General features: G+C 61.9%; 1 protein-coding gene across 1 annotated transcript; it reads left to right on the top strand.

Annotated features, from left to right (window-relative positions):
• Positions 1-23: 23 nt before the first annotated feature.
• On the top strand, positions 24-5416 carry LSM7 (LSM7 homolog, U6 small nuclear RNA and mRNA degradation associated). The gene is made up of 4 exons (XM_030336629.1): positions 24-58; positions 142-232; positions 3848-3919; positions 5133-5416. Exons 1-4 carry the CDS (start codon positions 53-55, stop codon positions 5273-5275), a joined length of 312 nt encoding a protein of 103 aa, XP_030192489.1. The 5' UTR covers positions 24-52; the 3' UTR covers positions 5276-5416.
• The last annotated feature ends 7708 nt before the right edge of the window (positions 5417-13124 follow it).

The following is a 13124-nucleotide window of genomic DNA, read 5'->3' as shown; positions in this document are numbered from 1 at the left end:
GGGTCAAAGGGCGCGGCGGCAGCGCCTGCGCCGAGCGGCGCGGTGCGGCAAGATGGCGGTGAGCGCGCGGCAGGGCCGGCTGGGCGGGCGGCGTGGGACCCGTCGGCGCTCTGCGCCTCACGCGCTCTGCTTCCCCTGCAGGACAAAGAGAAGAAGAAAAAAGAGAGCATCTTGGACTTATCTAAGTACATCGACAAGACGATCCGGGTGAAGTTTCAGGGAGGCCGCGAAGGTGAGAGCCCGCCGCCCCCACGCCCTAAACGGTTTAGGGTGAGTGACGGCCGAGGCGAGAATGGTGGCTGATGCCTGGGCACCGCTTTGAGCACTTTGCTCGGATAACTCGAACCGGCCTTCTAACGTGGGGAAATTGAGTCACGGGAACGGGTCCCAACCACCTAGAGGCACAGAGTTGCAGCCGGGACTGGGATTCCCGGCTTGCCTCCTGTGCGGTGCTCTCCCTCCGAGCCCGTCCCGGGCAGCGGTCGCAGCCCCTCGCCGATCCCCCCTACACCAGGTTCCTCAGGCGCCGCACCGGTGACATTGGGGCCACATGGTTTTCGGTTGTGAGGGCTGCCCTGGGCACCCTGGGGTGTTGACCAGCACCCCTAGATGCCACCAGGTGCCGGGAGCATCCCTTCGTTTTGACAAGCAAGCCAGACATCTCCCCGGTGGAGACCACTGCCCCTATCTACAGTCGATCTCTAAGAATGGGCCACGGAGACCCGTTAGAAACAGGTTGAATCTCCGTGTTTGCTGCTCAGTTCTTCCAGGCTCCGCGCCGGCTTAGGGTAAAGGACAGCCTTTTGTACCTCTCAGTGGCACGTGGAGCCCTCAACTACCACAGGGACGAGAGGTATACGCTTCCTTTGCCTGGAGTGCTCCTACCAGGCTAGCTTGTTACCCGTGTTAAAAGCACAGACCTCAACTGAGGGAGTTTTAACGATCTGTTGGCTTTCTTCAACAATCCGTGAGTCAGGCAGCGACCCATCTAGCAGATGGAAGGGAGCGGAGAGGCTGTACCAAACAGAAGGTTTTTTTGTAGGCGGGAGGGTGCAGGAACAGACAAAAGAGTGGATTGTTTCAGGGGAGGTCACCTTCCTTTGGGGGATGGCTGGGGGTCCACCGGGAAGATGGCCTCACTTGGTGCTGGCCGGGAAATTCCAGACTGACTGGTTGGAGTTACGTTCCTGGGAGAGCCGAAAGTGTCTCCGTGTGGTGGTGTCCACTTGGCACAGGTGACTCCGTTTTCGGTCTGTTTAACTCCAGGTTAACCTCAGAGTCCTTTTCCTGCTCTCAGCTCAAGGTTCTTGCTCCGGGAAGCCTTCCCTGAGTCTCCTCCCCAGGCCATGCCCCTTGGGTGTGAGCTCCTGGTATCACCTGTCACAGCCCCCAGCTTTATGCATGTGAACACGCTGATGACCTCTGCATCTTCCCCCCGGAACCTAGTACGGAGAGGGCAGGAGCGAGGCCCAGTGTCGCTCGTGCGCGTAGGCAGTGTGGCCTAGGTGGCTGCCCGGCCTAGCCTCTAGGTTCTAGAGCCAGACGGCGTGGCTCCAAGCCCCGGCTTCTTCATTTGTCACACAAAGCTGTTTCTCCACCTCCTCGGCGGGCGGCAGCGGGGAAGGAGCAAAGGGTCACGGGGGTGCTTTGCATCGTTCCTGACACCAGTGAGCACTTGAACCAACGTTTCGTTTACTCAGCTGCCTCTTTGGTCTTCAGTTTATCTCATGAGACAGCGAGCCAGATCCCTTCTCACGGGTGATCAGGTGGCGTCAGCAGGGTTAAAACACAGCGCGTGATGGGGCGCCTGGGGGGCTCCGTCGGTTGGGCGGCCGACTTCAGCCAGGTCACGATCTCGCGGTCCGTGAGTTCGAGCCCCGCGTCGGGCTCTGGGCTGAGAGCTCGGAGCCTGGAGCCTGTTTCCGATTCTGTGTCTCCCTCTCTCTCTGCCCCTCCCCCGTTCATGCTCTGTCTCTCCCTGTCTCAAAAATAAGTAAACGTTAAAAAAAAAAAATAATAAAACACAGCGCATGCAAGAGTGCATAGCCGGCAGCAGAGAGAATTTGAACCCGAATAGACGTCCGCCCCGTCCGCACCATGCTGGCTCTCGGACTTACGAACGAGATGCAGCTCTTGTTTTTTGGGGTGTCTGTCCTGGTTTTCCGCCCTCCATAGCAAACGGCCACCAGTTCAGCAGCTTGGGCAACACGAATTTATCACCTCGTGGTGTGCGTCTGGAGTCTGGGTGCCCTGGGCCCGAGGTCTCTCACAGGCTGCGGTCAAGGGGGGGCTTAGAGCCTCTTACCTCAGGCCCAGGGCCTTCCTCCAAGCCTGCTGGTTGCTGGTAGAACTCAGTTCCTCATGGCTGCAGGACTGGAGTCCCCGTGCTCTGCTGCGGGTGTCCAGGACGCTTGGCTCACCCAGGACTCTGTCCACAGCGGGGCAGTTTGCTCCTTCCAGGCCAGCAGGGAAACCTCTCCCACACTTCCAGTTTTTTTCTTGCAGAAAATTCCTGTTCCCTTCGCAGCTCATCCAGTCAGGTCAGGCCAACCCAGTGTAGTGTCTCTTTAGATGAACCAGAGGTCCGCCGACTTGGGGACTCTCGTCACATCTACAGAATCCTTCTTCCTTATCGTCAAAATAACCTAATCGCATTAGGAGTAGGCACCCCACCGGCACTCACAGCACCCCCACACACACACTTGAGGGGAGGGGCTGCCCACAGTGGTCACCAGGGAGGGGATATTAGCTCCATTTTAGAACCCCGCTCGCGCCGCATGAAGGAGGGTAGACCCACGGGTGCCGGTCCCCTGCTCTGGGCTCCGTGCCACATGCCCGTATGTTATTGCCATCCGTGCTGTTCGCGACCCCATCGGGGAGATCCTCGTAATCTGTTTTGCAGGGCAGGGACAGGCAGGGAGAGAGGAAGCACAGAGCCAGGGGCTCAAGCCCAGGAAGTCTGAGGCTGGCAGATATTTTCTGTAAAAGGCCAGAGAGGAAGTATTTTAAGCTTTGCGAGCCAGAGGACCCCGGTCACAATTCTGCAGCGTGAAAGCAGCCATAGACAGTACGTGGCCAAGCGAATGTGGCTGGGTGCCAGCGAAGGTCCGCGCGAAACGCAGCAGGCTGGATTTGGTCCGCGGGGCCGCAGTTTGCAGACCCCCGCCCTACGCCACACGGGGCTGGCTGCTGGTCGTGCCCAAGCCCGTTCGCTGTGTGGACGCTACAGCTGCGTGCTGTAGTGACGCGGAGGGACACGTGCTTCTGCCAGCCGTGCCTGGGACAGGGAGGCCTGAAAATGGGAGGAGTGAGGCAGGGGGGGCAGGGGGCTTTCAGGGCACATCATACAGCTCCTTCCTGTGGCTGAAGAGTCCTCTCTATCCGAGGCTCACCATTGCTTGCTTTTGTGTGGCTCGTGAATTACCTGAAATTCACATTTCTGTGTTGTAAGTGAGGTTTCACTGTGGCACAGCCACACCTGAACGTCTACTTGTGGTCTGGCTGCTTTCGCCCCAGGAGGGCAGAGTGGAGTCGTTGCCATGGGGACCATGTAGCCCGCGTGGTTGAGAGGTGCAGATGTGCACCGGCCGGCCCTTTGCTGAAGACATTTGCCAACCACGCTGTGGGGGGGTGAGAGTCATCCTCGCTGCTCCCCTTCTGGAGCCCCCTCACTTTCCCCTTGGTCCCTGATCCCTCCCGCCCCAGAGAGGCCGCTCCCACATCAGCCCCTTCCTGGGGGGTGAGCCCCCATCTCCGTGTACTGCCTCCCAGGCGCCGTGTGCCCCTGTCCCTGGAACGACTGTTTGTTTTACGCTTTTCCGTTTCTCTTCTCGGTGATTCCTACAAGCCAGCGGCATCCTGAAAGGGTTCGACCCACTCCTCAATCTCGTACTTGATGGTACCGTCGAATACATGAGAGGTGAGCACAGCCACGGGCCTCGGAAGCTCCTCGCCAGGCCTGAATTTTTCACTGCTCCAAACCCACCAACCTGCCCCTGAATGAAGGACACGGTCCTTGTGAACCAGGTAGCTGGTCTCCCCCGTCTCCTGTGTCCTCAAGTGGACTCTCTGCTGCTAACAGGGGGTCCTGTTCCCCTGATTCCCTACCCCGGTCCCTGTCGCCAAGGTCCCCAACCCTCCATCAGGCCAGCACCTGCCCATCGGCTGGCTAATTCTCCAGTTCGGCCTGCCTGAAACTTTAAGGGGATACCCAGACCTAGGAGGGAGGCAGGGTCCTGCCCCCCCGGGCACTGTCGCTGTTACCCTGGTGAAAAATTAGCGGGGACGCCAAGGGGCCTTTGTGCGGAAGCTTGGTCTCGGCAGAATGGCCGCCACCCGGCCTGTCGCTTTGCCCTCGTTTTCCGTCCTCCTGCCGGGTCCGCCCAGGCTGGAATCCCGGAGGCAGGATGAGTTTCTTCCTTTGTGAAAGGACAGCCCCACCGCGTGGGTCCACTGGGAAACCCTGCACTCGGAAGCAGGCCAGGCACCCGGCTGCACGCTGTTACTCCACACGGAGCCCGCTCCTCGCGGGGCCGGACTCCCCCGTGGCAGGAGTCCGTGCCCTCTTGTCTCAGCCCCAGAACAGGGGTTACCCCCTGGTCTCTGATGCACTGGGCCACTGGGCCCTCCCCTGACATGGTGCAAAAGCAGTAAAGGTTCGGTTGCTGTCTGTGCCACGGGGTCCCTCTCATCCCACCGTTAACTGCCCGCTGACATGGGGCGGACGGCGCCCCCACGCGGCTTCCGAGATTTTGCAGGAGCCAGGAGTCCCAGACCGATTTTTATTCCAGCTGCTCATCGCAGTGTAGTCCCTGGACCTCTGCTGACTCAGATGCCAGGGCCCCCAATGAGCTTCGTGAGCCAGCGTCCCCCAGGCTGTGTTGTCATTGTAGGAGGAGGGCAGGTACAGACACTGTTGCCAGACCTCTTCCTGGCCCTGTGGTCCGTGGTTCACCCAGGCACAAGGGCTGCGTGTCTGGGCTTGAGGAGTGAGGGTGAGGCACCTGGCCTGCACCCAGGCCACCAGGTTCCCTTGGATTTGGGTCCTCAGAGCCGCCACCCCCACCCCCGCCACCTGGCATGCGGCCTTCCCATCAGGCCGCCTCACGCCCGCCCTCCTTCTTGCTCTGCAGACCCCGACGACCAGTACAAGCTCACAGAGGACACCCGGCAGCTGGGCCTGGTGGTGTGCAGAGGCACGTCTGTGGTGCTCATCTGCCCGCAGGACGGCATGGAGGCCATCCCCAACCCCTTCATCCAGCAGCAGGACGCCTAGCGGGCTCGGAGGGCCCGGGACACAGCCTCCCGAGGACTCGGAGCTGCCCCTCCCGCATCACGCGCCACCGCAGGAATGGGGTCTCCTTCTTGTATAGGTTTTGTTTTTGTTTTCTTAATAAAATCGCAAACCTCAAGTGTCCGGGAGCCCCAGCATCTTGCTTCTAGCCTTGGCTTTCTGGCCAGACCGGCTCCCGGGGATTCAGTTCGGCACCCCGGGTTGTCAGGCGCTGACCTCGGTCGTGCTGGCACTGGCGGGTTCAGAGAGGACCGGGCACACGCTGTGCAAGCCGAGGGACGGGGACGTGGGAGGCAGGAGCCCCCTGCAGCTCTATAGCAGGTGCAGCGCCCCCAGGCCCGCCTGTGGTCCCAGGAGGGTGGACGGGCACACACCTCCGTGGGAAGGCCCCGGCGGCCCGTGCCTGCCTCTGCTGTGTCGCTCCAGTGCCGCCTCGTGCCAGCCAGCGTGGTCCCCGAAAACCAGGGCCTTCTGGGCCATGCTGGTCATGCTGGCCGGGCCCTAAAGCACACTGTGGGCCCTTCTGGAACCCCACCCTTGCCGGCTGGCTCCAGATCGTCCTCGGGAGTTCCCCCCCCCCCCCACCATGTCCCCTCCTCAGAAAGCGGGACGTCTTCTCTGATCCTTGTTTTCTAAACTCCTAGTACTTGTTAGGACCCTGCCCCCACAGGGGGGTCCCTGCCCGGAACAGGCTTCCTCCCTGACTTGTCACCAGGGGGGCCGAGGGGGGAGGGGGAGAGGGCTTGGGAGTAGGAACTATGGACCCGCGACCCCCTCACTACCAGCAGGGCCCGTGCAGGATGCTGGCGGCAGACGGGACCGGGGCTCCGAACGGGGCCGGACGGGCGCACGTGCTACCTGGCCGGCACTGCCACCAAAGAAACCGAAACCAGCTGGCTTCCGGCTTATCGCGGGGATCTGGGCTCTGTGTTCGCCGCGGCCACTGGGGATTAGTTGTCAGCCACCTGGCCAACCCTGTGCAGTCTCCTCATCCCTCCTGCCTGCTTCCACTGCCGCCGGGCCCGGCCCTGCCTCCACCAGCTGCCTTATCAGAGGCCTCATCCCCGAGCCAAATCCTCAGCAGCTGGGCATTGGGGGGGGGGGGGGGGCGCTGGGTTAGCTGCGGGCGGCAGCCCCCGGGGAAGGCTGTGACCTAGAATCGGCACACCCCACGTGCCGGCATCCGGGCCACCAGGCCTCGCTGCTGGGGAGCGACGCCCCGGTGCCCGTTTGACAGTTGGGGGCCCACACACGGTCAGAGAGGCCACGGGATAGAGGGACCGAGACCCCAGGCCCTGGAACGTCTGCTCCTTCGCGCACCTAGGCCACCCAGTCTGAGGCCAAGGCACAGCCTGAGACCGAGACCTCGGGGTCACCACTGAGTCCAGAGCCCTTGGCCATGAGGTAGGGCAGGGACGGGGTGCAACGAGGTCTTGGAGGCCAGTTAGACCTCATTAAAGCCCCAGGGGCAGCCAGGGGACCAAGACAGGGATGCCTGGCTTCCCAGCCCCTAGCTTCTCCGCAGACCAACTAAAGCTCGGCCCTGGTCCCCCCACCCCCACCCCACCATCGCACACCCCTGTGCTCCAGGCCTCTGCCTGCCCTCCCCTCCCCCTCAGCAAGCTGGTGAGGGCAAAAGCTGCCCTCTGCAGCCACAAATCCAGAGTTCAAATCTCCTGCAGCTTGCTGTGTGACTTACAGTAAGTGTCCCAACCTCTCCTAGGCCCCCTTCCTTCTCTATTAAGTTCAAAAACAGGCCGGGTATATCGATTCTGTGGCCAGGCACCGGGCCACCGCTGTATGGGGGGTTGGTTAAGAGCGACAGCTTTGCATTCAAGTCTGAAGATGAGAACAGAATGCCCTGGGACCCCCCCAAAGAGGGAAACCTCAACCCTGGGGGCTCAGGCAGAGCTCCCCAGAAAGGGGGATGAAGTGGGTTTGTTCCATTTAACCATATCTGCCCTCGAGAGTCCGTTTGACCCCCTTTGTAAAAGACTGGAAATAACCTAGCTTCCCATCACCGGGGGATCTGCATTATAAACTCAGGTTCCCGGGGCCCCTGGGTGGCTCAGTGGGTTAAGCACAATCATGAGATCACGACCTCACAGTTCGTGGGTTCAAACCTCGCATCGGGCTCTGTGCCGACAGCTCGGAGCCTGGAGCCTGCTCCAGATTCTGTGTCTCCCTCTCTGCCCCTCCCCTGCTCGCTCGCTCTCTCTCTCTCTCTCTCTCTCTGTCAAAAATAATAAGCGTTGAAAAAATCAAAACTTAAACTCCGGTTCTTCCGACCAACTGTAAAGCAACTTTTTGCAAAGAGGTAGCTCTCTGCATGGGGGCGGGGGTAGGTGAAATGCAGCCACAAACGCTCTGCAGCTCTCCCCGCGAGAGGGGGAGTCTTTGTCCACCCCTCCAAACCCGGGGCCTAGCTTTGGTGATAAGGATGTGGTGGGAACGAGGTGGGAATTCAGAGTCTCCTTCGCCGAGGGGCCTTGCAGCTTCCGCCTTCCTCCCACTGGAGCGAGGCCACCGCCGTGAAGGCGTAAGAAAGCTGGGCCACTGACCGAAGGCTGAGAAGCCCTCGTGGGAGCCCTGAGGCCTCCCAGCCAACAGCCAGCAGGCACCAGGGCCCTCGGACTTGTGACGGTCTCAGAACTCCTGGCCCAGGCGGCCCCCCTGAGCCAGCCCAGTGACAGCTGCGGACGCATTTCACAGCCGACCCACTGAAGGATGAGGAAGAGTAGTTTCGTGCCACTGAGACTGGGCGTGTTTATTACCCAGTGACAGGCCCAGACACTTGACACAGTGAGACAAAGTTGGGCGCACAGATACGGGCGGTCTGGTCCCATTCGCGTCAGATAATGATGGTTAAAAAGACCTTGTTTCTCTGCTTTCAAATGTATAGGGAAAGATCTGGAAGGAAGATGTGGAATTGAAGAGGGTGCCCGGAGGGCGGCGTTAGCCACTGCTTAACATTTTAATATTTCACGAGGAGAGATTTAATATTTAACGGTCTGTTGAAACTGTAATATTCTAGGAAGAGCCAGAGAAGGAGAAGGCCAGGAACGGGGAGATGCAGAGAGAGACAGGGAGACGGGGAGGCAGAGCAGGGAGGGCGACGAAATGAGGGCACAGCGGCCTAGCGGGTGACACCGGATCCCATCCTCCCGCCCCCCTGGCCGCGGTATAAATCCCCGGTCCGCCGCCCCACCGGCCGGCGACCATGCCTTCCAGAGGCTTCCCGCTCACCCCTGCCCGGATCCCACCCTTTGAGCTCCCAGGCCCACACCGGCCTCGGCACACGGGGCGCGGGCTGCGGCCGCCAGACCAGGAGCTAGCCCTGCTCCACGTGCACACGGTCACCGCGGCCCACGGCTTCCGGGTGCTGGCTGAGAGGCCTCGGGTGTTGTCTGCTGAGGACCCGTTCTGGGAGACGGTGCCAGCGGCCCCAGCAGACAGGGAGAGAGGGGCAGACCCCGGCTTGAGCCCAGACCGGCCAGAGAGCCCCCGGACACCCCCACACGGCAGATTCTGGAGCCTTCCGAAGGTGGACCGGATCTTCATGTTGCCCACGGTCAGCCCCGCCCCTCCCCACCCCAGCTGCCTTTGTCCCCCGGGTAGCTCTGGTGACAGGATACACCTTCTGGTCCACTTAGCGCCCCCCGCCCGCACCCCCCCCCAAGCCCTTTCATCACCCCGCTTACAGATGAGGAAACTGAGGCCCAGACGGCAGGGATGCCAGCTCGGATGGCAGGCTGCCCCCCGCACCCTCTCCCCTACCCTTCCTGTGCTCTAAAGCCACCGAGGCGCACTGCCCGTCCCTGAGGCCCAAAGCTAGATGGGTGACATACGTGGGGTGGGCACAGAGAAAGGGAATCACCACCTGCCCCACCCCCTGGCCAGGGGCCGGGAGGGAGCCAGTCCTCATTCCTACCCTGCAGGCCTGTTCCTGCCGCCAGCAGCCAGCGGAAGACCTCACTGCGGCCTCCGAGCACCGACAAAAGGACCCGATGCTGCCGAGCGGCTTGGGACCCTCTGCTGCAGATCCCAGAGCCCCCAGGGCGCCCAGACTGTCGCCACAGGCCTCCTGGCCAGGGAAACGGGGGAGGGCCCAGTGGAGGACGCGGACGTGAGAGGCTTTTGTCAGGCAAGTCTGCAACGGGCTGCTGGCTTGAGCTCAGGGTGTGAGCGAGGACAGCCCCGCGGGGCCGCCCCCCTCCCCGCCTCCTGCTGCCCCCACGTCCCTCCCTCCCTCCGCAGGAACAGGTCCCCCCACCGCCACCCACCGCCTCCCTGCTGTTGCCAGGGAGACGGGGGAGACCCCGGGGCTCGAGGCCTCAACCCAACCTGACCAAAAGGTGTCGCTGGAGGCTCTCGGTCTCCTCACAAGAAACATTCAAGGACGGACGGGCACACCGTGTTTGAGGCAAGCCCGTGGGAGTGCATTAGAGCGAGCGCACTACCCCCCACGCCGTGTGAGGGTCTGTCTGTCACCGACGGTTGTTAACAAGGACGCGGAATGTTATTAACTGGGGGAAGGGAATTTGGGGAGGGGGGTTTCGCCTCTTCTGCCTTCCTCGGTCAGGGTCTCCCGCCTTCTTTGTCGTGGGCGGGGGTTTGATCCCGCTGCCTGCGGCTCTCATTTGCCGGGTGCTGCGGGGACCGGCCTCCGACCTCCCGAGAGTGGGCCCCAACCCCCCCTCTGCTGGCCTGCACGCGTCCTCTTACAACCCGACTAGCTGCCTATTTTAACGCTGCCCTCCAAGGAAACCTTAAAATCTTTTATTTTATTTTATTTTTTTATTTATTTTTGAAACAGAGAGAGACAGAGCATGAGCAGGGGAGGGGCAGAGAGAGAGGAAGACACAGAATCCGAAGCAGCTCCCGGCTCCGAGCTGTCAGCACAGAGCCCAATGTGGGGCTCGAACTCATGGACTGTGAGATCATGACCTGAGCCGAAGTCGGACGCTTAACCGATTGAACCACCCAGGAGCCCCTAAAATCTTTTAAAAGAATGGGTGATGGCCCGTCTTCCCTCACGACCGCGTGCGGGATTGGGACGCTGACCTGCCTGAAGGCCCCGGAGGTCCCCTCTCTCCAGGTTTTAGGAGACCCGGAGGGACAGCGGGGAGCAGGACAAGGGGTGGCTCACTCTGTTTCGGGGTTTCTTTCGGGGTTGCTGCGGATTTACCTGGCTGAGGGGAGAGGAAATAAGTGTGTTAGTAACTTGAGGCCCCGGGGTCCGACATCAGAATGGGGTGTGCGGTCGCTAGGGGTCCGGGAGGAGGGTGGACCATGAAGAGTCCAAGGAGCCCCCCCGGGAGGAGGCGGAGGCGGGTGGGGGTTTAGGACCTGGGGTCCTTCCTCGGAGCTTATCCGCGGCCCGGACTCATGGGCCACTTGCTGGAGATGTGGGCCTCTGGGGCGTGGTGTGGGGGGCGTCCTTGGCAGTTGAGAGGCCCCCTCCTTGCAGCCGGCCGCGTGGGCGTGTGGACAAGGAGGGTCTGCTGACAGTCCGGCACCTGTTAACTTTTGGGCCCCCCTACTCTCGGGGCTCTGCTCCGGGGAGTAAGCCTGCGCTGTGGTGCTGGGCGTAGGGCCCCCGCCTCCAGAACCTGGCAGAGGGGGGCCTCTTACACGGAACTGCCGCCAGCGGTGAGCCAGCTGCCGTCCTGGTCGCCTAGAGTTGGCCTCTCAGGCCTGGCCTGCTGTGCCAGGACCGGGCGCCTGTCACCCCCCGCGGCAGGAGGGCAGCGGGGGGCTCAAGGATCTAGCACACTTTGACTTACTTCCCGAGAGTCCAGCCCTGGGGCCTGACCTTCAGGGAAGTATCCTCTGGCTGCCATCGCTGTCCCGTGGTCTCCGGGACTCCCTGTACCTGCTGGGGTCTGAGCCCCAAGGATGTGACCCGACGCTGCCTTGATGGCTTCTCCCTCGGAGAGCACAGCGGCGGCCACCGCCCTTGGGTGTCCGAGTGTCTCGAAAGAAAGGCTGTGGGTCGCGGGGCGGCCCCCGGGCTTGAGTAGGTGCCCCCAGAGTCACCCCTTGCCTTTCGGCCACAAGTAAGGTGAAGCACTTTTCAAGGTTAGGCGTCCCCAGCGTGGGGGCTGTTGCGAGCAGGCTCTGAGCTGTTGCTCTCCCTTCCGTGCAAGCGGGTCGGCGTCCGGGCCTTTTAAAACCTGGGGCAGGGGTTTGGCTGTGAGCCCGAACTCCGGAATCCGGATTCCGCAAAACGCACCATCCTAGAAACGTCTCGCCTCTGCACGGTATGGCTTCCTTGTGCTTACGGAAAGGGCCCGCCTTCCCGGGGTTCGGACGTGTCCCGAGTGTCCTCGCGTGGGCCTCTGTTGGGGCCACTCCACACCCTTGCGGCGACAGGACGCCGGTCCTTCCTGGAAGGGGCTACAGGGGAGCGCGTCACCCACACATCGCAAGCAAGCTTCCTGAGCCGTCTGGCAGGAGCGTCGCCAGACAGGTGGGGACTGTCCCTGAAGCCCAGGGCAGGACTGCGGGCGTAATGCTGAGTCACACTGGTGGGTGGATGTCGCTCCCTTCAAAGGCAAGCGTTCTGAGATTCCAGACGTAAGCGCGCAGAAGAAAGCGGCTTGGAGACGTGGGACCGTGAGCCAGGCGGTGCCTTCCGGGGTCAGGGGTGAGACGGTGCAGGGATGAGGCGCCTGGGGGGCTCAGTCGGTTGGGCGTCCGACTTCGGCTCAGCTCATGATCTCACGGTCCGTGAGTTCGAGCCCCGCGTCGGGCTCTGTGCTGACAGCTCGGAGCCTGGAGCCTGCCTCGGGTTCTGTGTCTCCCCCTCTCTCTGCCCTTCCCCTGCTTGTGCTCTCTCTCTCTCTCTCTCTCAAAAATAAATAAATCGACATGAAAACAGCAGACGGTGCAGGGATGAGGCACAATGGGGTTGACACGGGGCAGGGGGCTGAAGGGAGCACAGCACCAGGAGGCCGTGATTTAAGATCGTGTCTGTTGAGGGCTGGAGGCCTCACCCGCTTCAGGTTTAATGGGGTGCTGGCACCTGCAGGGGTCATTACTCTTGTCCTTTAAAGCACTTTCTATCGGATTTACAAACATAGCTCCTCCTGGGGTCCCCTTGTCCCACACGTGGGGATTAACCCGATCCCATGCCTGCGGGAAGTGGCGCAAGATGGGACCTCCCGAGCCAGGAAGAGGCCAAGAGTAGCGCCCAGGGTAGACGGAAAGCCTCCTCCCAAGAGCGGGCGTGGACGTTCCGGCAGGACCCGCCGTCTGCGAGCCGCGAGGTGACTTCCCCGCAAACGAGATGGGGGCTGAGTAAATACTTTGATTTTGGCCCTCCCTCCACCCCGACAACGGGGCAGCTTCAGAAGCTAGGGGCCCCCAGTGGGAATCAGGGGAGAAGTGGCTCTCGTGTGGACAGGAAACCGAATAGGCTTACCTGCCACTTCTGGGGCCACCTGTGGTTCCTCCCCCAGGATGGTGACGGCCTCCTGGGGGGCCTCCAGGGAGCTCGGGGCCGGTCAGTCAGCCACGGCCGTGACTGGTAAGAGGTGGGACCCCGGCTCCCTTTGGACCCACGGGCTCCCTCTTCCAGTGTCCTCCCTGTTTACGCAGGGGACACGGCGCTGGAGGAGGCGGGTGCCGGGGGCACTCGTGGCCCCAGTGGCCAGGACCACCACGGGGGAAATGGGCTCCCTCGCCTTGTGGTCTTATTTGGGGTGGGTTCGGGTGGCCCCGAGGTGGGTCACCAGCTGTGAGGGCGGCAGTCGAAGCCTGGCCGGCCTGCTGAAGACCGAGAAGGCCGCACCCCATGGTGATTAGCTGCTGTCTGGGCCCCACAGCC

Source organism: Lynx canadensis, chromosome A2, assembly GCF_007474595.2.
Source record: "Lynx canadensis isolate LIC74 chromosome A2, mLynCan4.pri.v2, whole genome shotgun sequence".
In the NCBI taxonomy this organism is placed as follows: Eukaryota; Metazoa; Chordata; class Mammalia; order Carnivora; family Felidae; genus Lynx; species Lynx canadensis.
Note: the sequence above shows the minus strand (reverse complement) of the source record. Positions and strands in the feature narration are given on the sequence as shown.